At 38.3% G+C, this 24,363-nt stretch overlaps 2 protein-coding genes across 10 annotated transcripts in view; one reads left to right on the forward strand and one right to left on the reverse strand.

The window, feature by feature from the left end:
- LOC131954525 (melatonin receptor type 1B-A) lies at window positions 1-24,180 on the forward strand. Of its 6 annotated transcripts, XM_059318269.1 has the most exons (5): window positions 11,790-11,854; window positions 12,380-12,429; window positions 15,687-15,916; window positions 18,011-18,710; window positions 22,668-24,180. In XM_059318269.1, exons 3-5 carry the CDS (start codon window positions 15,735-15,737, stop codon window positions 23,199-23,201), a joined length of 1,416 nt encoding a protein of 471 aa, XP_059174252.1. In that variant the 5' UTR covers window positions 11,790-11,854; window positions 12,380-12,429; window positions 15,687-15,734; the 3' UTR covers window positions 23,202-24,180. The 6 variants fall into 6 exon arrangements, with proteins under 6 accessions (XP_059174250.1, XP_059174253.1, XP_059174249.1 ...); XM_059318267.1 differs by lacking the exons at window positions 11,790-11,854; window positions 12,380-12,429 and adding an exon at window positions 1-76; XM_059318270.1 differs by lacking the exons at window positions 11,790-11,854; window positions 12,380-12,429 and adding an exon at window positions 11,669-11,751.
- The window catches only part of LOC131954524 (protein MTO1 homolog, mitochondrial), a gene marked incomplete at its 3' end in the record, with an annotated part of 96,731 nt that overhangs the window by 21,641 nt on the left and 50,727 nt on the right, over window positions 1-24,363 (reverse strand).

Consider the following 24,363-nt stretch of genomic DNA (forward strand, 5'->3'; position numbering starts at 1 on the left):
AGCTGACGGGGCTGGCTACCTTCAGACGACGTGTTGGCTTCCACTCTCTGCACGTGGATACATACGCTCAATGTGGGTGAGTACTAAGCTGCTTCTTCTGTCTATAAATAACATCTACTACAGCAGCGCACAAGTAGCGTCTATAGCATCTGTTTGCCTTAAGGCCAGACTTGAAACCTGCTATTAAGTTACACGATCGCATCAACCGTTTCAGTTTGTAAAAAACTTTTTCTCTCAACTTTTTAAATGTAAGCAGGAAAACAACAAGTAAGAAAGAAAATTTGGTTCGACTGTGTTGTCTAACGACACACACGCCTACACAGACGCAAACACACTAACAAACGAAGGTAAACAACCAACACCGAAGATAAACAACCGTTAAGCAAGCAACATTCCATTGATTTCATCCTAATTCCGATCTCTAACATTCCAGTCTTGTCCGATTCTATGGTGCAGGGCCGCACCCTTCACAAACTGGCACGCATTCTTTTACCTACACAGGAACCTGCTGGCTCATCCGCGCCTGTGACCTCATCTAAACATAAAAGTGTGTGCTCACCTAGAGAGTGTGTGTGTTCACGTAGAGAGTGTGTGCTCACGTAGAGAGTGTGTGCTCACGTAGAGAGTGTGTGCTCACGTAGAGAGTGTGTGCGCACGTAGAGAGTGTGTGCTCACGTAGAGAGTGTGTGCTCACGTAAAGAGTGTGTGCTCACGTAGAGAGTGTGTGCTCACCTAGAGAGTGTGTGCTCACGTAGAGAGTGTGTGCTCACGTAGAGAGTGTGTGCTCACGTAAAGAGTGTGTGCTCACGTAGAGAGTGTGTGCTCACTAGAGAGTGTGTGCTCACGTAAAGAGTGTGTGCTCACGTAGAGAGTGTGTGCTCACCTAGAGAGTGTGTGCTCACGTAGAGAGTGTGTGCTCACGTAAAGAGTGTGTGCTCACGTAGAGAGTGTGTGCTCACGTAGAGAGTGTGTGCTCACGTAGAGAGTGTGTGCTCACGTAGAGAGTGTGTGCTCACGTAGAGAGTGTGTGTTCACGAAGAGAGTGTGTGTTCACGTAGAGAGTGTGTGCTCACGTAGAGAGTGTGTGTTCACGTAGAGATTGTGTGCTCACGTAGAGAGTGTGTGATCACGTAGAGAGTGTGTGTTCACCTAGAGAGTGTGTGTTCACGTAGAGAGTGTGTGTTCACCAAGACAAGAGTGTGTGTTCACGTAGAGAGTGTGTGTTCACCAAGACAAGAGTGTGTGTTCACGTAGAGAGTGTGTGTTCACCAAGACATGAGTGTGTGTTCACCAAGACATGAGTGTGTGTTCACCAAGACATGAGTGTGTGTTCACCAAGACAAGAGTGTGTGTTCACCAAGACATGAGTGTGTGTTCACCAAGACATGAGTGAGTGTTCTCAGGTTTACGCTTCTCATATATGACAGTAATGGAAAGGATGGGAAACAGGTGATATGCGGTTATTTATAGAAACGATGTCAAGTTTTCACGGCCTAAACAACCTGACAGAATAAGTGCCCAGTGACAAAGACAATATATATATATATATATATATATATATATATATATATATGTATATATATATATATATATATATATACATATATATATATATATATATATATATATATATATATATATATATATATATATATATATATATATATACATACATATACATACATACATATATATATACATACATATACATACATACATATATATATATATATACATACATATATATGTGTGTGTGTGGTTGTGTGTGTGTGTGTATTCATTTATGTTTTCGCACATGATGTAGAGTTCGTCTACTTCAGAAACCTTGGCATATGAAAAGATAGTATGGTTAGCACTATGCCCAGTTGCCTTTTTCCTTAACGCGAGTTAGGTACACAATTCTACTGACAGACAGACAGACAGACAGACAGACAGACAGACAGACAGACAGGCAGACTGACGAGGAAGTGAGTTAAATAAAAGCTTGTAAAAACAATTAGAAATGTCATTTCTGGCTATTTTACCGGTTGGTGTATTAGTCCGTTCGGGCAAGTGTCCATACAGTAAAATGGCACTTTTGCATCACGCCAAGTGTCTTTGGGGAATCGGTCGTAGACCCGTTATGAATAGGTTAAGCATAGGTATAGGTTTAGATATTGGTATATGTAATATGTATAGGAATATATCGAGGTGTAGGTGTAGGAATTTAAGTTGATGTTTGTTGTTGTTGGTGTGATCGAAAACTTGGTTTTGCTACCGGGTGTGTCTGTGTGAGTGTGTGTGTGAGTGTGTGTATACACAATGGGTAGAGTACTGTTTCAGTTAGGGAAATTTCAGATATAAGTAAGATATATTTCAGATATAATTTCAGATATTAAATTTGGATTTTAATTTCAACTTACACAATCTCCTATTTCTCAAAAGCCTATAAGTAAAGTACCCAAAATTTTAGTTTTTCGAAATTTCAAACATAATTCTTAGATTGCATGTGCAGGTCTCTTCAACTTTTGATAATTATTAGATTGCATGTGCAGGTCTCTTCAACTTTTGATAATTATTAGATTGCATGTGCAGGTCTCTTCAACTTTTGATAATTATTAGATTGCATGTGCAGGTTTCTTCAACTTTTGATAATTATTAGATTGCATGTGCAGGTTTCTATCAACTTTTGATAATTATTAGATTGCATGTGCAGGTCTCTTCAACTTTTGATAATTATTAGATTGCATGTGCAGGTCTCTTCAACTTTTGATAATTATTAGATTGCATGTGCAGGTTTCTTCAACTTTTGATAATTATTAGATTGCATGTGCAGGTCTCTTCAACTTTTGATAATTATTAGATTGCATGTGCAGGTTTCTATCAACTTTTGGACGAGTTCTCGTAACCGGAAGTGGTACTTTATTATGGTGGAGACGCGATAACTTGATACTATTTCAAATATTATTATTTACTAGACTACCCGTGATCCGTTGGATAACTGTGGGTTTCGGGGGTCATCCATCAAAAAACATCACGTCTGTCACTCAGAGGCGTAGCGACCCTTCCCGGCGCCCGGGGACAAACTTTTCGATTTGAACCCCCCCCCCCCGCAAGATTTTGATTTGCACCCCCCCCCCCCTTAAACTTTCGATGTGTTTATTTTTCCAACCTAAGGTCGGCGCCAGGGGACATATGTCCCCCCCCCCCCCAACTACGCTACTGCAGTGTCACTTATCGTCACACAAAAAACAGACCCCACATTCAAAAATATGTTTTTTATCTTTTAAAAACACCGAAAACACCGATTTCGGACTATCCCTTCATATACTGACGTCACAGGTGACCTCAACTCTACTTCACCTGCCCAGTGTCCCGCCAAGTCTCAGACATGTTTTTATCGTTTAAAAAGCCATTCCAGCCGAGCATGTCTCTGACCACAATATCCCTTTATATGCTTAGGACAAAGAAACAGATTAACTCTACTTCACCTGCCCTGTATCCCGCCAAGTTCAGATAGGCAACTTTATCATTCACATCCATAAAATAAAATAAAAATTGAAAAAAAAAATTATCATTGACGTATTGGTCTAGAACCTGTGCCACCCGCATGAAAGCCGATTACACTAACAACTTAGCTATTTAACTCGTGAGGTCACAGATGAATTTTTATACTATACTTTAATACTTTGAGCCTCCTTATGCAACTTGATTTACGCGCATAGATCTAGATCTAAGTCTAGTAGTAGTAACTTTCAAATTAAATTTTATCTTAAATTAGCCAAACAAAGATTTATATAAAATAAAGAAGGTCTGAAATTATCTAGATCTAGATAGAATTATCTAGATCTAGATTCTACGACTCGTTTGCTTAAGTCTTAAGTCTAGTTGCGTAACTCTTGCTAGATCTAGAATCTAGATCTAGATCTAGAAATTCTAGATCTAGAATCTAGATCTAGATAGATAAATCACAAAGATTTATATCAAGTATTTAAGGACTAAAAATGTATTATGATTATAAAATGGATTATATTTTTATTTAATTAATCTTTGGTATGTATCTAACTAATCTTTTGTTTGACCTAGATTCTAGATCTAGATCTATAAATAACTTGCTTGGTCACATGATATTTTTAGATCTATAAATAACTTTGTTGGTCAGATTGTAGAGAAATTTATTGTAAAACTAAATGAAAAAGACAGTTGAAAATGTATATAAGTGTTGGAACGTAATAAAAACAGCAAACGGACGTATTGTTAAAGTTATGGCCGACAGAAAATTAGATTTAGAACGCGTTAAACTTTTGAATGGGCCTATGATGGAAGCAGCCATTTTAATGTACTAAAAAGTAAACAAAAAACTGTGACGTCACGGTTTCGTCGAGTCTAGTGGCTTTTCTAATCTTTTAAAAAAAATGTGGTTAATCTACCTATGAATAAATCAATAAATTAATTAACGTCTTTAAATAAATGTGTGATTAACAGTCTGTCTGCAATAAAAAATATTCTCTACCCACATACTATTTTACAGCTCTCCAGATAGAGTAGAACCATATACAACAGTGAATCAGACAAATAAATATTCATGGAAACAAACTTGAGTTTTAGTAGTATATAGATAGATATTTAAAATGTTGAATAACCTCGGATAACAGGAAGTGGTGCTTTACTCTATTTCAGTTTTCTAAAATACCGATAACATAATTACCGTTTCAGTAAGATGGACAAAATTTTATACATATCTATTTTTGATTTCTAAAAAAAAAAAATCATTTCTACTCGGCCGATTTGTTTAAATTTGTTTAAGTTGGTCAAGAATCGATGACAATGCTCAAGCTTAAGTTGTAGCAAGCTAAATAAATGCTTGTAAAAATGCATAATTTTCCTGAAACATATAGTAACTAGATTTATGTCACGTTGAGGGAATAATACAACGGGCACTAGATTGTTGTTTTCCCCCTCTAAACATAAACCTGAACCTGAACTTAAACGTGAGCTTCATGCTCAACATGAACATGAACATCAACCTTAACCGTAACTTTAACCATAAACTGAACTTTATCGCTATTTTCTCATTTGGGTTTACATAATATAGCGATACACGCTTTTCTTTAAATTTACTTAACTAAAGGTGCATTGTTGTGTATTTAAAGAATATAGTACATTTTGCTTTTTTTCAGTGTAGCCTATGTATTAATGCTAATTAAGATTTTTTAAAAAATTATTTTTTTACTTTCTTGTAATAACTAGTGCTAACGGTATGCATAGAAGATTATTGTATATTTCAGTGATTAACAGTGCAAATTGAATGCGTAGGATATTATTGTGTAATAGAGAAATTACCAGTGTTAATTGTATGCGTAGGATATTATTGTGTATTAGAGAAATTACCAGTGCTAATTGTATGCGTAGGATATTATTGTGTATTAGAGAAATTACCAGTGCTAATTATATTTCAATATTTACCCGTAGATCCCGTGTCACATTTCAAACAAAAACCAGTAGACCATAGGGTTGGGTTACCAGTAGACCATAGGGTTGGGTTAGGGTTACCAGTAGGCCCAAGGCTTGGGTTAGGGTTACCAGTAGACCCGAGGGTTGGGTTAGGGTTAACAGTAGACCCGAGGGTTGGGTTAGGGTTACCAGTAGACCCGAGGGTTGGGTTAGGGTTACCAGTAGACCCGAGGGTTGGGTTAGGGTTAACAGTAGACCCGAGGGTTGGGTTAGGGTTACCAGTAGACCTAAATGTTTGTGGGTTTACTTTTTTAAGACAGTACTATCTAATGAAGTATTCATTACCTTTTAAAGTTTTATTAAGTTTATTCTATAAAAGCAATAAAACGTCACTGTATGTGGTTTAGACAATATGAAATAATACCGAAATCTAAAGATCATTGTTAAGGATCTTTAGAACATGTTCTTTGCCCTTGTTAAGGATCTTTAGAACATGTTCTTTGCCCTTGTTAAGGATCTTTAGAACAGGTTCTTTGCCCTTGTTAAGGATCTTTAGAACATGTTCTTTGCTCTTGTTAAGGATCTTTAGAACATGTTCTTTGCCCTTGTTAAGGATCTTTAGAACATGTTCTTTGCTCTTGTTAAGGATCTTTAGAACATGTTCTTTGCCCTTGTTAAGGATCTTTAGAACATGTTCTTTGTCCTTGTTAAGGATCTTTAGAACATGTTCTTTGCTCTTGTTAAGGATCTTTAGAACATGTTCTTTGCCCTTGTTAAGGATCTTTAGAACATGTTCTTTGCCCTTGTTAAGGATCTTTAGAACATGTTCTTTGCCCTTGTTAAGGATCTTTAGAACATGTTCTTTGCCCTTGTTAAGGATCTTTAGAACATGTCTGGGCCCATCACAGCTGTATTGTGGCAGTTATAGCATCTCATACAGTTATAGCATCTCATACAGTTATAGCATCTCATACAGTTATAGCATCTCATACAGTTATAGCATCTCATACAGTTATAGCATCTCATACAGTTATAGCATCTCATACAGTTATAGCATCTCATACAGTTATAGCATCTCATACAGTTATAGCATCTCATACAGTTATAGCATCTCATACAGTTATAGCATTTCATACAGCTATAGCATCTCATACAGTTATAGTTATAGCATCTCATACAGTTATAGTTATAGCATCTCATACAGTTATAGCATCTCATACAGTTATAGCATCTCATACAGTTATAGCATCTCATACAGTTATAGCATCTCATACAGTTATAGCATCTCATACAGTTATAGCATCTCATACAGTTATAGCATCTCATACAGTTATAGTTATAGCATCTCATACAGTTATAGTTATAGCATCTCATACAGTTATAGCATCTCATACAGTTATAGCATCTCATACAGTTATAGCATCTCATACAGTTATAGCATCTCATACAGTTATAGCATCTCATACAGTTATAGCATCTCATACAGTTATAGCATCTCATACAGTTATAGCATCTCATACAGTTATAGCATCTCATACAGTTATAGCATCTCATACAGTTATAGCATCTCATACAGTTATAGCATCTCATACAGTTATAGCATCTCATACAGTTATAGCATCTCATACAGTTATAGCATCTCATACAGTTATAGCATCTCATACAGTTATAGCATCTCATACAGTTATAGCATTTCATACAGCTATAGCATCTCATACAGTTATAGTTATAGCATCTCATACAGTTATAGTTATAGCATCTCATACAGTTATAGCATCTCATACAGTTATAGCATCTCATACAGTTATAGCATCTCATACAGTTATAGCATCTCATACAGTTATAGCATCTCATACAGTTATAGCATCTCATACAGTTATAGTTATAGCATCTCATACAGTTATAGTTATAGCATCTCATACAGTTATAGCATCTCATACAGTTATAGCATCTCATACAGTTATAGCATCTCATACAGTTATAGCATCTCATACAGTTATAGCATCTCATACAGTTATAGCATCTCATACAGTTATAGCATCTCATACAGTTATAGCATCTCATACAGTTATAGCATCTCATACAGTTATAGCATCTCATACAGTTATAGCATCTCATACAGTTATAGCATCTCATACAGTTATAGCATCTCATACAGTTATAGCATCTCATACAGTTATAGCATCTCATACAGTTATAGCATCTCATACAGTTATAGCATCTCATACAGTTATAGCATCTCATACAGGTATAGCATCTCATACAGTTATAGCATCTCATACAGTTATAGCATCTCATACAGTTATAGCATCTCATACAGTTATAGCATCTCATACAGTTACAGCATCTCATACAGTTATAGCATCTCATACAGTTATAGCATCTCATACAGTTATAGCATCTCATACAGTTATAGCATCTCATACAGGTATAGCATCTCATACAGTTATAGCATCTCATACAGTTATAGCATCTCATACAGTTATAGCATCTCATACAGTTATAGCATCTCATACAGTTATAGCATCTCATACAGTTATAGCATCTCATACAGTTATAGCATCTCATACAGTTATAGCATCTCATACAGTTATAGCATCTCATAAACTTGACCCAATATTTTAGATACAATAAAACTCCAAGGACTACGGGTGACCCAGTCTTATGTTTAGAATTCGGCACAAAATAAACGGGCCAGGGAAGGGAAGTACAAGGGGGGGGGGGGGCATGTGTTTGGGGGATGTGGGTTTTAGAGGAAAGCAACAAGAATAAGATCAATGAAGAAACAGTTCAAAAGATGGCTGGCAATCTGTACTTAACAGTAGCTCAACACACAAGGAACAGGAATGGGGGGGGGGGGGGTCTGGCAGGATGAGAGCAGAGTCGCGTGAGGCAAAACACGCAGGTCCTAGATTCATTGTAAGGGTCAGAGGTCAGGGGTGATGACCTGGGCTCATGTCTTAGAACTGTATTGTTTGAAATATGTGCAGTTTTACTGAGAACATTTTTTCTGAATGTCGAAAGTTTTCAAGGCAGTGAAAAAAGTGCTTTGTTGTTCTAATCAGATAAGTCATTCAAAAACATGGGACCATTGAAATAACGTTACACCATTCAAAAACATGGGACCATTTAAATAACGTTACACCATTCAAAAACATGGGACCATTTAAATAACGTTACACCATTCAAAAACATGGGACCATTGAAATAACGTTACACCATTCAAAAACATGGGACCATTTAAATAACGTTACACCATTCAAAAACATGGGACCATTTAAATAACGTTACACCATTCAAAAACATGGGACCATTTAAATAACGTTACACCATTCAAAAACATGGGACCATTGAAATAACGTTACACCATTCAAAAACATGGGACCATTGAAATAACGTTACACCATTCAAAAACATGGGACCATTGAAATAAAGTTACACCATTCAAAAACATGGGACCATTTAAATAACGTTACACCATTCAAAAACATGGGACCATTTAAATAACGTTACACCATTCAAAAACATGGGACCATTGAAATAAAGTTACACTATTCAAAAACATGGGACCATTTAAATAACGTTACACCATTCAAAAACATGGGACCATTTAAATAACGTTACACCATTCAAAAACATGGGACCATTTAAATAACGTTACACCATTCAAAAACATGGGACCGTTTAAATAACGCTAGACCATTCAAAAAATTGCACCATTCAAATAGCCATTTAATAAAATCATTGATGGCTAATGAAATTTCATTCATAATTTATTAAAAAAGCAAATTTTATTCAAATATTAGTTAGATAGCTACAATAATACATCAAGTAAAGTTCTTATAATAATTTTTTGTTAAATATATGACTGCCTCACCCCCCCCCCCCCCCCCATCCCGTACGTGAGTCAGGTCTGACTTTGACACACTGTATTGTCGTATCTGTAAACCTAGAATAGAGGAATGCATTAAAAAATAAACCGGGAGTGATCTCCCCTAAACTTTCTCGAATATTTTCTATATAAAATAACAGGGGATGGGAACTCGGGCTATAGACATGATTTTTAATCCATTTTAAATACTTAAAGTTTTAAAAATAGAATAAAATCTCGTAGACAAATTAATTGCACACCAAAGGAACGCCAAATAAAAAAGTGCATAATAGTGCGCAATATTATTAGTACTTTTAAAATTTACATTAGTTTTTTGAGAAATCGGAAGTAGCGTAAAGTACTACTTCCAGTCAACGGAAATTACTCAAAATTTAACAGAAGGTAGAGAATTAGATCTTTTACTTACATGTGAAATTTCATTTATCTATCTGAAATAGTACTCAAGTTATAGGCTTTTGAAAAATTCAAAGTAGGAAAAGTACCACTTCCGGTTATCGGAAATCGCTCAAAAGTTGATACGGATCTACGATTTTGATAAAATACTTATATATGAAATTTCATCAACCTAGCTGTAACGGTACTCAAGTTATCGTGTTTACACACGGACAGGCAGACAGACAGACAGACAGACAGACAGACACACAGACATACGGACAAGATTGCAAAATTATGTTTTTCCGTATCAGTGAGGTGTAAAACGTCGAGATTTGTAAAAATCTCGATTTTTTTTTTGCACGATTACAAGACTTTCTCTATACTTCGTATATACGAGAAAGTAAAAAGAAGGTAGTTGCTATGTTCGACCAATAAAAAATGTGACATGTCCTAAGTCAATTTGAAGCGACGACAACAAGTTTTATACAGAGATGCCATCCTTGCTGTACAGCACTCCATAACTAGAGCCCTCACATCAACAATATCGCTCTTATCAAACCCGCGATAGCTAAGGTATCGAATCCGCGAGAGCTAAGGTATTGAACACGCGATAGCTAAGGTATCGAATCAACGAGAGCTAATGTATCGAACCCACGATAGCTAAGGTATCGAATCAGTGAGAGCTAAAGTATCGAATCAGCTATAGCTAAGGTATCCACACTGCGATAGCTAAGGTATCGGCTCGGCGATCACTAAGGTATCGACTCAGCTCAAGAGATCGATATGGCCACCTGTCGCTGGTTCGATCTGTCTGTAGGATCAAAACACTCCAGCTGTCGTACACGGGTTTAGCACGCAGTTCAAACAAAAGACCATCACGTGACCTAAACACGGGGCCATCACGTGATCTAAACACATGGCCATCACGTGACCTAAACACAGGGCCATCACGTGATCTAAACACATGGCCATCACGTGATCTAAACACAGGGCCATCACGTGATCTAAACACATGGCCATCACGTGATCTAAACACAGGGCCATCACGAGATCTAAACACATGGCCATCACGTGATCTAAACACATGGCCATCACGTGACCTAAACACAGGGCCACCACGTGACCTAAACACAGAAAAGACACCTGACCTAGAACATCTCACGAATATAAAAATAATACATTGTGTCCCACCCAAGATACGAATTTATAAAGGTAAGTTGGTTCCCCCTTACACACCCTTGCAAATACTACCCACCCTCCCCCATTCACTATCTCTACCCACCCCACCCCTATCTCTACCCACCCCACCCCTATCTCTACCCACCCCTCCCCTATCTCTACACACCCCTCCCCTATACACTATCTCTACCCACCCCTCCCCTATCTCTACACACCCCCCCCCTATACACTATCTCTACCCACCCCTCCCCTATACACTATCTCTACCCACCCCTCCCCTATCTCTACCCACCCCTCCCCTATACACTATCTCTACCCACCCCTCCCCTATCTCTACACACCCCTCCCCTATACACTATCTCTACCCACCCCTCCCCTATCTCTACCCACCCCTCCCCTATACACTATCTCTACCCACCCCTCCCCTATCTCTACCCACCCCTCCCCCATAAACTATCTCTACCCACCCCTCCCCCATACACTATCTCTACCCACCCCTACCCTATACACTATCTCTACCCACCCCTACCCTATACACTATCTCTATCCACCCCTCCCCCATACACTATCTCTACCCACCCCTCCCCTATACACTATCTCTACCCACCCCTCCCCTATCTCTACACACCCCTCCCCTATACACTATCTCTACCCACCCCTCCCCTATCTCTACCCACCCCTCCTCTATACACTATCTCTACCCACCCCTCCCCCATGCACTATCTGCCTACAGCTCTCTCCTGAATTTATTAAGTAAAATAAAAAATTGATTTTCTTCTCTTGGGGCGGGTAAGGGAGGTAAATATGCGTCGACATACCAGAAACCGTTTCAATCAATGGTGGCCAACAGATGTGACCGCGTTGTTCAAAAAGTAAATGACAATCTCATTTGGATAGATTTAATTAGAGCATACGTCAAACAGTGTCTAGAACAAAGCGGGTGTACGTTTGGTGTATTTCTATGTACACTTGGATGTAAGTTTGGTGTATTTCTATGTACACTTGGATGTAAGTTTGGTGTATTTCTATGTACACTTGGATGTAAGTTTGGTGTATTTCTATGTACACTAGGATATAAGTTTGGTGTATTTCTATGTACACTTGGATGTAAGTTTGGTGTATTTCTATGTACACTTGGATGTAAGTTTGGTGTATTTCTATGTACACTTGGATGTAAGTTTGGTGTATTTCTATGTACACTAGGATATAAGTTTTGTGTATTTCTATGTACACTTGGATGTAAGTTTGGTGTATTTCTATGTACACTTGGATGTAAGTTTGGTGTATTTCTATGTACACTTGGATGTAAGTTTGGTGTATTTCTATGTACACTTGGATGTAAGTTTGGTGTATTTCTATGTACACTTGGATGTAAGTTTGGTGTATTTCTATGTACACTAGGATATAAGTTTTGTGTATTTCTATGTACACTTGGATGTAAGTTTGGTGTATTTCTATGTACACTAGGATGTAAGTTTGGTGTATTTCTATGTACACTAGGATGGATTGTACAGTTACAATTTAAAAGTTGTGTTGTTGGCTAATCAAAGGTAAGTTTTGTTCTTCATACACTGACTACATGTTACTAAGTTCACATGTCAGTGACCTCACATGTCAGTGACCTCACATGTCAATGACCTCACATGTCAGTGACCTCACATGTCAATGACCTCAGATGTCAATGACCTCACTTTTCAGTAAGCTTGTATTTTGATATCACTGAGTCCCATGTTTATAGGATGTCATATGGCCATGGTCCCATGTTTATAGGATGTCATATGGCCATGGTCCCATGTTTATAGGATGTCATATGGCCATGGTCCCATGTTTATAGGATGTCATATGGCCTTGGTCCCATGTTTATAGGATGTCATGTGGCCATGGTCCCATGTTTATAGGATGTCATATGGCCATGGTCCCATGTTTATAGGATGTCATGTGGCCATGGTCCCATGTTTATAGGATGTCATATGGCCATGGTCCCATGTTTATAGGATGTCATGTGGCCATGGTCCCATGTTTATAGGATGTCATATGGCCATGGTCCCATGTTTATAGGATGGAATATGGCCTTGGTCCCATGTTTATAGGATGTCATGTGGCCATGGTCTCATGTTTATAGGATGTCATATGGCCATGGTCCCATGTTTATAGGATGTCATATGGCCTTGGTCCCATGTTTATAGGATGTCATATGGCCATGGTCCCATGTTTATAGCATGTCATATGGCCATGGTCCCATGTTTATAGGATGTCATATGGCCATGTTTATAGGATGTCATGTGGCCATGGTCTCATGTTTATAGGATGTTATATGGCCATGGTCCCATGTTTATAGGATGTCATATGGCCATGATCTCATGTTTATAGGATGTTATATGGCCATGGTCCCATGTTTATAGGATGTCATATGGCCATGATCTCATGTTTATAGGATATCATATGGCCATGGTCCCATGTTTATAGGATGTCATATGGCCATGATCTCATGTTTATAGGATATCATCTGGCCATGGTCCCATGTTTATAGGATGTCATATGGCCATGGTCCCATGTTTATAGGATGTCATATGGCCATGTTTATAGGATGTCATATGGCCATGGTCCCATGTTTATAGGATGTCATATGACCATGGTCCCATGTTTATAGGATGTCATATGGCCTTGGTCCCATGTTTATAGGATGTCATATGGCCTTGGTCCCATGTTTATAGGATGTCATATGGCCATGGTCCCATGTTTATAGGATGTCATATGGCCATGGTCCCATGTTTATAGGATGTCACGTATTAAGGATTTTGATGATGATGTACACTTCAAAAGTCGACAACATTACATACACGGCTTAAAGTATTTCCCATTAAGAAATATGTGCACCGTTTAGTAAACGAGCATAAACGATTTGACTTGCAGATAGAAAAAATATTTTTTAAAGACATTTTTATTTTATTTCACAGCTAGTTTGATAACTTTTTGTTTCAATTATTTTTAAAAGTTCATAAAAAACGTTTTAATATCAAGCTTTGTAATATTGCACTAAAAAGTAGAATTTTTTTTTCTTTTAATATATAACTATAGACTACTATTTAAATAACTATAAAGAAAAGCTTGGGTCAGTTTATTATCTATTGGATACCTTTACTAATATTTATATCTGTGTCCAAATGTAAACGCTGATATGTAAGTTCGTTTACCAAAAGAACAAACAATTGCAAAGAGTAGCACTAAACTAAACATGGGAAAAAAACAATGAAAAAAAACATCAGAAATTGTACACTTTACACATACAGCATACTCAATATCTACTACAAAAACCAAAGCCATCAGCATGTATAAAAATGGCAAGTAATATGTACAGATTTACCACAATACTATTAAAACCTAACTTAAAATAAGCATATAACTAAAATCTAACCTTAATTTGATCTAAAATGTGAAAAGCTTGACCTGTGTGTAAGACGTTACCCACCCCCACCCGGTCCTACGCCCACAGTTGCCATCCTTTCAATAACTCCCCTGTGGAATTTTCTGGTGACACAAATACCAATATTTATTCCTTTCTTTCCCCATAGCCAAATCCCTAACCCTAACCCTGGCGTAACTGAGCTGAGGGTATTGACATAGATAAATCATCAGGGGTAATTAGCTATTTGAAAACAATTTACTCTATATTTTACAGGAATTTTTCTTTTATCCAATGTTGGTTTTGCGTGTGTAGCCAAAAAAGAACAGGGGAATCATAAGTTTGAATTCTTGATGCTGTTATGTCCCTTTATGAGATCAAATTTTAAGATATTCATTTTCAATCCCGTAAATATGATATTTTTGAAAATGTCCTTACACATATCAAGTTCTTGTCCCATCAGTACGTTGTCGATCTAATTCAAGCACTTAAAAAAATGTGAAGTTTATAAAAGGCCGTGGTCAGTCTAGGTCAGTTGTCGTTCACCTGAAACGCGATTGTTGAAATGGCTTTAGTTGTCCCGTTAAATTCAAGTTGAATATCTCACATCAACTAGAACAATATATCCGAAAATATTCAACTCCACATTTTTGGAGTGTCACCCGGTGCGGTCCGCACCCCCGCCCCGCCTATGATGATACTCATTATATATAATATAACGACGAATGAAATTTTTTTAGTGATAGGCCTACATCAGGGGTCTACAAACTTTTCAGCCCGAGGGCCGCATTAACTATCAAATATAAGTTCGGGGTCCAGAGTTTTTTTCCAGGCATCTCTTCTTCAACATCTCTTCGAGGTGGCGGAAGCCCCCCCCCCCTTCACCCGAAGAACGTCTCTTAAAAGTACTTTGATGCAAACGTTTTAATATTAGGAAAGTCTTCATTGGGCAAATACTTATAAAACTCACCGCCCTTATTTGAACTTGTTTTTAAGAAGGTCATTTTCTGGGCAACTGGCCACATTTTCTGGGCAACTGGCCACATTTTCTGGGCAACTGGCCACATTTTCTGGGCAACTGGCCACATTTTCTGGGCAACTGGCCACATTTTCTGGGCAACTGGCCACATTTTCTGGGCAACTGGCCACATTTTCTGGGCAACTGGCCACATTTACGTAATTGCACCCAATGCTAAATTTTCGATTAGTTTTGAATGTTTCCTCAGCAACCTCTATGAACATTTTTTTTCCGTGGACAAAATAATTTCCGCGGGCCGGTTGAGAAGACCTCGCGGGCCGCATTCGGCCCGCGGGCCGTAGTTTGGAGACCCCTGGCCTTTATTATTATTTGTTATTATAAGCGCTTCTATTTTCAACTGTTGTCCTACGTTTTCCTAATTTCAGTGATGCTATTGGTGAGACCTGCGGAGCGGACTGTGATGGTCTCCGTCCATGAGCCCATTGAACGAGAGCCGGGGTTGGTTTAGTGTTGATGGAGCTCCACACATCGTGGCCATGGACCCGCGAGAAACACAAAGGCAAGAGGCGTATTACCTCTTCTTTGTGGCCAGCCTGGGTATGCTGCTCAACCTGCTGGTCGTCAGCATCATCTTTCTTCGGCGAAATCTCAGAAGGTGACATCTGCTGTCTACGTCATTCTCTCTCTGTGGTGACCTCATCATTTCTATCTGCTGTCTACGTCATTCTCTCTCTGTGGTGACCTCATCATTTCTATCTGCTGTGTACGTCATTCTCTCTCTGTGCACTACGTGTGACCTCATCATTTCTATCTGCTGTCTACGTCATTCTCTCTCTGTGCACTACGTGTGACCTCATCATTTCTATCTGCTGTGTACGTCATTCTCTCTCTGTGCACTACGTGTGACCTCATCATTTCTATCTGCTGTGTACGTCATTCTCTCTCTGTGCACTACGTGTGACCTCATCATTTCTATCTGCTGTCTACGTCATTCTCTCTCTGTGCACTACGTGTGACCTCATCATTTCTATCTGCTGTCTACGTCATTCTCTCTCTGTGCACTACGTGTGACCTCATCATTTCTATCTGCTGTCTACGTCATTCTCTCTCTGTGCACTACGTGTGACCTCATCATTTCTATCTGCTGTCTACGTCATTCTCTCTCTGTGCACTACGTGTGACCTCATCATTTCTATCTGCTGTCTACGTCATTCTCTCTCTGTGCACTACGTGTGACCTCATCATTTCTATCTGCTGTCTACGTCATTCTCTCTCTGTGCACTACGTGTGACCTCATCATTTCTATCTGCTGTGTACGTCATTCTCTCTCTGTGCACTACGTGTGACCTCATCATTTCTATCTGCTGTGTACGTCATTCTCTCTCTGTGCACTACGTGTGACCTCATCATTTCTATCTGCTGTCTACGTCATTCTCTCTCTGTGCACTACGTGTGACCTCATCATTTCTATCTGCTGTGTACGTCATTCTCTCTCTGTGCACTACGTGTGACCTCATCATTTCTATCTGCTGTGTACGTCATTCTCTCTCTGTGCACTACGTGTGACCTCATCATTTCTATCTGCTGTCTACGTCATTCTCTCTCTGTGCACTACGTGTGACCTCATCATTTCTATCTGCTGTCTACGTCATTCTCTCTCTGTGCACTACGTGTGACCTCATCATTTCTATCTGCTGTCTACGTCATTCTCTCTCTGTGCACTACGTGTGACCTCATCATTTCTATCTGCTGTCTACGTCATTCTCTCTCTGTGCACTACGTGTGACCTCATCATTTCTATCTGCTGTCTACGTCATTCTCTCTCTGTGCACTACGTGTGACCTCATCATTTCTATCTGCTGTCTACGTCATTCTCTCTCTGTGCACTACGTGTGACCTCATCATTTCTATCTGCTGTCTACGTCATTCTCTCTCTGTGCACTACGTGTGACCTCATCATTTCTATCTGCTGTCTACGTCATTCTCTCTCTGTGGTGACCTCATCATTTCTATCTGCTGTCTACGTCATTCTCTCTCTGTGGTGACCTCATCATTTCTATCTGCTGTCTACGTCATTCTCTCTCTGTGGTGACCTCATCATTTCTATCTGCTGTCTACGTCATTCTCTCTCTGTGGTGACCTCATCATTTCTATCTGCTGTCTACGTCATTCTCTCTCTGTGGTGACCTCATCATTTCTATCTGCTGTCTACGTCATTCTCTCTCTGTGGTGACCTCATCATTTCTATCTGCTGTCTACGTCATTCTCTCTCTGTGGTGACCTCATCATTTCTATCTGCTGTCTACGTCATTCTCTCTTTGATCCTAACTTAAAGTGTTAATGGGTGGACTTTGCTCCTAACAAAGTGAATGAGGGACTTTGCTCCTAACAAAGTGAATGAGGGACTTTGCTCCTAACAAAGTGAATGAGGGACTTTGCTCCTAACAAAGTGAATGAGGGACTTTGATCCTAACAGAGTGAATGAGGGACTTTGCTCCTAACAAAGTGAATGAGGGACTTTGCTCCTAACAAAGTGAATGAGGGACTTTGATCCTAACAGAGTGAATGAGGGACTTTGCTCCTAACAAAGTGAATGAGGGACTTTGCTCCTAACAAAGTGAATGAGGGACTTTGATCCTAAAATATGCTGATTCTGTTTTTCTTTTTTCTAGAATCAAACAAGTAATAAAATTCTCTCTACTGAGACCAAAAATAGATTATAAGAACACTTTGTTTTTGTCCCCTACAGGATGACCAGTGCTTTTCTCATCCACGCTGGATTCTTAAACCTTCTGAAGGCAGCTTTCTGCATCCCATTCGGCCTGAACCTGCTGAGCGGGGCCGACGAGAAGAAAGAGAACGAGCCAGAGGACTGCAACTTCCAAGGTTCCTTTTACATCGTCATCGTCACAACCTCGGCCATCAACATGGTGGCTATGATATGCACGGAGGCGTACACATTCGGTGAGGTCAACGTCGGGGGCAATTCCCAGGGCACCAGTTGTTGTATTCTTTTTGGATTACTCGTCGTCTACATCACCAGCGTCATTCTCCATCTGGGCCCCACACTGATAGGGGGGGACATTGTGTACAATCCTGACATAGGAAGCTGCGCCTTCCAGCTGGGCACCGTCACGGGCTATGTGGCCAATGTCATGTGGATTGTCATCATTACACTCGCCTTTGTGGGCGTCGGCCATTTCTTGAATAAACTTTACAAGGAGATACAGCTCAACAGGCCGAACCGCGTCTCCATGCTAGTCCGTCATTCCATTACAATAACAGACGGGCTGGGACGAAAGCCGTCAGCCTGTACGGTTCATGAGATGACACAGGAGGCAATGCACCGGGCCAAGATCTTTGTCATCACTGCCATAGCTTTTGCCTTGTGTTGGTACCCGTTGTTTCTTCTTATTCTTATAGACGTCAACTTCAAGGTTTCCCCAAAGGTTAGTCGATACAACGTCTCGCTACTCAATAATCTTCCTAAACTTTCTCCTACGTTCTCATATAACAGTAAGACAGAAGCTCTTTCTGTCTGTCTTCACTGATCGAAACTGCCGAGCAAAATTTCGATGATTTTTAACTGACAGACTCGTTTCACGTGAGTCAACCCGATGACATAAACTCTGACTTAACTGGATGCCTGATTAATTTTTTTTATGTATGAATTTAAATTTCCTATATAAAGTACTATTTACTGCGCTATTATACTACGTGCGTTTTTTCATGTTAAGTTGGTGCTAAAATTTTAGTATTAGTCATGCAACTCTATTTAAGTACTTTAGTTTTTACTTTCTCGTATACGAAGTAGGCCTATAGAGGAAGTATTGTTATCGTCCCTGAGTCGGAAAAACATAGTTTTCCAATTTTGTCCGCATGTGTGTGTATATGTGTGTATGTATGTGTGTCTGTGAAGACGATAACTTGAGTACCGTTACAGCTAAGTTGATGAAATTTCAAATATAAGTATTATATCAAATTTGTAGTTCTATATCAACTTTTCAGCTATTTCCGGTAAAAGATCTAATTCTATGCCTTCTGTCACATTTTGAGTAATTTCCGTTGACCGGAAGGTGTAATTTACGCTATTCCCAATTTCTCACACACACAAAAACGCATGTGAATTTATAAAGTACTAATAATATTCCGCACTATTATACACATATTGTTTGGCGTTCACTTGGTTCGCATTTCTTTTTTCTACGAGATTCCATTCTACTTGAAAAAGTTTATGTAGTTAAAAATGGATTAAAAATCATGTCTATATCCAAAGTTGCCACCCCCCGTAGTGTTATTTAAGAATATTCGAAAACGTTAAGAAGTGATCACTCCCGGTTTATTGTAAATTTATAATAGAATTGCATTACTAAAAACTAGTACGCACCAAATGAACATAATAACGCGCGTATAATAGTGCGGAATAGTTGGATAAGACTACCTACTTATTTTAGAAAATTTTAATTAAAATTCATTAAAAAATTATTAGGTATCCAATTATGTCATATTGCATTGTCACTGGGCCTTGACCCATGTGCTGAATTTCAAAGAACTTGATAGGTTAGAAGTGCTCGAAATTTTGCTCTCCCGTTTCGATATAGACAGGATTAAGACCAAAAAAAAATAAGAACGTGAGTCAATTTGTTCTTCCCTTTCTTTTAAGTACCTATCACAAGCTCACCCCTATCCTTTGCCCCACAAGCAGAAAACAGATACATAAACTGTTTATCAACTAGCTATTCAGGCCCCAACGACTAGCGTATATGAGTGACATTTTAGCGAAGAGTAACTTTGGGTGGTGAGGGCAGGGAAAGGGAGGGAGAGATGAAATGTGACAAAAATAGTTGGCTAATTATGTGGGAGAAGATAGAAAACACGCATTTAGGAATAAATGAGGCAATTAGGTGGACTGGGTTGACTGGCACACATAGCCTGTCGTCATTCATTGTTGACGTCACTTTTTCACCATTTGATTGGCGACCAAGGAATTAGTAATTACAAATTTATATTTTGAAACTTATTTATGTTGAGTACAAAATGAGTTAAGACCTTATATTAAATGTTTTTCTTACAATTTATATACTTCACAATCATATATATATATATATATATATATATATATATATATATATATACGAGCTGACTCGCGACATAGCATACGCCGCCATCTAGTTGTTTTACTTTCTGCTTATCAGCAATTCATAATTTGTGAATTCAACACTACATCCTCCCTCCCTCCCCCACCCCGCCCAGTGAAAGCAGCCGTTTACAGACAAAGAAAATATCAATCAGAAATTGTTACCTCCCCTTCGTTTCAAAGTGTTTAATACTAAATTATCTGCCCCTAATAGATAACTAACTCGGCTCTACTATTGTAAACATCCGTCGTGAACCACAGCTCACCAGATTAGTGGGGGTGGGGGTGGTAGCGATTTGCCTGGAGAGCGGGGGATTAACGGCGTGCGTCTACGTCTTGTCCTGCATGGCCCACATGAAGAGTATATATATATATATATATATATATATATATATATATATATATATATATATATATATATATATATATATATATATATATATATATATATATAAAGATATATATATATATATAAAGATATATATATATATAAAGATATATATATATATATAAAGATATATATATATATATATATATATATATATATATATATATATATATATATAAAGATATATATATATATATAAAGATATATATATATATATATATATATATATATATATATATATATATATAAAGATATATATATATATATATATAAAGATATATATATATATATAAAGATATATATATATATATAAAGATATATATATATATATATAAAGATATATATATATATATATAAAGATATATATATATATATATAAAGATATATATATATATATATATATATAAAGATATATATATATATATATATATATATAAAGATATATATATATATATATATATATATAAAGATATATATATATATATATATATATATATATATATATATATATATATATATATATATATATATATATATATATATAAAGATATATATATATATATATATAAAGATAGATATATATATATATATCTTTATATATTTTTATCTTTATATCTTTATATATATATATATATAAAGAGAAAGTGAGATAGAGAGGCCCAAAACCCAAAAAAAATTGCGGGGGGGGGGGTCTAGTTCCGCTTCTGGTGATCCTATAAAGCTTTAATGGTTTTGTCTCCTGATAGCTCGACAGCTGGGGACGGCAGATAGTCTAACCCTAACCCTAGGAGAGACAACTCCAAAATCAAACAACTGCTGCCTCGTGTAGCTTGTTCCTGGTTGGACAAAGGCTATACAAGCAAATCCAAAAAGACAAACAGGCAGAAATCGGTGTCAATAGCCTATATGGCGCATAACAAGTTACTTAAATGTGTTGGAGGGGATCCCGTCCAATACTAAAATTTACAACGAAGAAGTCTCAGTGATCCCATCAAGTTTCCAAGTGTGTTATAGGCTTATACAAGGAGTTTTTGTTATAAGCTTATACAAGGAGTTTTTGTTATAAGCTTATACAAGGAGTTTTTGTTTCGACCCCGACTAGGTCGTAGAGGATGGTCTATAATTTGCCTAGTGTGGGCTCTCTGCCTGCTAAGTGTAACGAGTCTGACGCGTTGATTAGAAAAAAAAACCTTAATGATTGCTAGAAATTTTGGCACCATATTTCCAGGAAAATTTGCTATGTTTATAGATTATGCATCGAAATAAGGTATCTCGTCAGTTTAGACCCCTAACCATGGGTGTGGCTGTTTAAAAAAATAAAACACATGATGGCTGAAACGTGACGATTCTACTTGTAACAGTTGATGTTATGCTTGTAACTATTGATGTTATGCTTGTAACTGTTGATGTTATGCTTGTAACTGTTGATGTTATGCTTGTAACTGTTGATGTTATGCTTGTAACTATTGATGTTATGCTTGTAACTGTTGATTTTATGCTTGTAACTGTTGATGTTATGCTTGTAACTGTTGATGTTATGCTTGTAACTGTTGATGTTATGCTTGTAACTGTTGATGTTATGCTTGTAACTGTTGATGTTATGCTTGTAACTGTTGATTTTATGCTTGTAACTGTTGATGTTATGCTTGTAACTGTTGATGTTATGCTTGTAACTGTTGATGTAATGCTTGTAACTGTTGATGTTATGCTTGTAACTGTTGATGTAATGCTTGTAACTGTTGATGTTATGCTTGTAACTGTTGATGTTACCGTGCTTGTGTTTTATAACTGTTGTTTTAGAATTATGACAAGAGATTATTTCTAGAGATGTACAACAAGGAGGCGTGGCCGAAACTAATGACTAGTTCCTATTTGTTGCAGGTTTATCAAGCTTTCAGCTTTATAGCGTGGACGGAGGCGATGGTTGAGCCAATTATCCTCATCTGTTTTGACCGTAATCTCAACCTTCTGGCACGGTTCATGTACTGTGACCGGGACCAGTACACCGCCACACAGATCGCATACCTCATGTCGCCCCAGGCCAGCCAGCAGCAAGACGAGCTGACAAATTCCATCGAGACCGGCGACACATTCCATTGTGGAGCTCTCCATGGGAGCCACACTCTTGTCACCAACAACCAATCTCTCCTCACAGCTCCCTGCTGCCACTGCGCCCACGTCCCCCCGGGTGAAACCACGCCCCTGCGCCCCCAGGCACAATACCGGCTCTGCACGCAGGGCAGCGAGCCTCCCCTATGCTCCAGCACAAGCGAGCTCCGGGGCTTTAGAGAATTTTCCCCACCAGCTGAGAACACGAACGGCATTGAGATGAGCTTTACTCCCTTAAGAGTTGAATACGATCCAATCCGGTCTAAAGAAGAAGTCTCAGACCTGCAAGACGACGTACAGTGCTAGCCTCGAGCCAAATGAACAGAAATGGCAGGACATGCGGCAGGACATGCGGCAGGACATGCGGCAGGACATGCGGCAGGACATGCGGCAGGACATGCGGCAGGACATGCGGCAGGACATGCGGCAGGACATGCGGCAGGACATGCATGATGTGAGCTGTGTCATCAGTTACTGGAAGCTGTTACACTAAAGCGACCAATGACCCCAAACAATGACCCCAAACAATGACCCCAAACAATGATCCCAAACAATGATCCCAAACAATGACCCCAAACAATGATCCCAAACAATGATCCCAACTACTGGCTAGAAGGCTGCTAATTGATTTAGAAAATCAGAAGTAGGGAGGGAGTGAGTGGCCTTTTTTTTTAAAGAGGCGGTGTTTTTTCTTGAGGGTTTTTCTTTAATTTTGTTAGGCGTTGCTCTTAGGTCAAATATGGAAGTTTAAATTGTTGGAGCCACAAGTAGCACGGGTAAGCATGACATTCACAAGTTAGAGACTAGTGGTCCACACACAAGATCATTAGTGTTGCTAGAGACCACACACAAGATCATTAGTGTTGCTAGAGACCACACACAGAAGATCATTAGTGTTGCTAGAGACCACACAGAAGATCATTAGTGTTGCTAGAGACCACACACAAGATCATTAGTGTTGCTAGAGACCACACACACAAGATCATTAGTGTTGCTAGAGACTAGTGGTCCACACACAAGATCATTAGTGTTGCTAGAGACCACACACACAAGATCATTAGTGTTGCTAGAGACTAGTGGTCCACACACAAGATCATTAGTGTTGCTAGAGACCACACACACAAGATCATTAGTGTTGCTAGAGACCAGTGGTTTTTCTATGTTTTCTCAGCAGCCTTACAGGTGTTTTTTTTTTTTTAATTTAAAGTTTTTAAAATTTACAAATTTAAAAAATGTGGTATTTAAATAATTTATGTAATAAACTTTGCAACGCTAAGAACTAATATTTGACTTTGCAGCTCAATTTCTGTTTACTTTTAAACAAGCATTTTCACCTGGTATTATCATTTTGAAAACTTTGATTGGTTATATCATCTAGACCACAATTTCGTGTGTGCTTTACTTTTTTTACCAGCTTTTATTTAACTCACTTCCTCTGTCGTCAGTCTGTAGTCTGTCTAGATCGAAA

Source organism: Physella acuta, unplaced genomic scaffold (genome assembly GCF_028476545.2).
Source record: "Physella acuta isolate Inbredline_101_S28 unplaced genomic scaffold, ASM2847654v3 ptg001009l, whole genome shotgun sequence".
NCBI classification, from domain to species: domain Eukaryota; kingdom Metazoa; phylum Mollusca; class Gastropoda; family Physidae; genus Physella; species Physella acuta.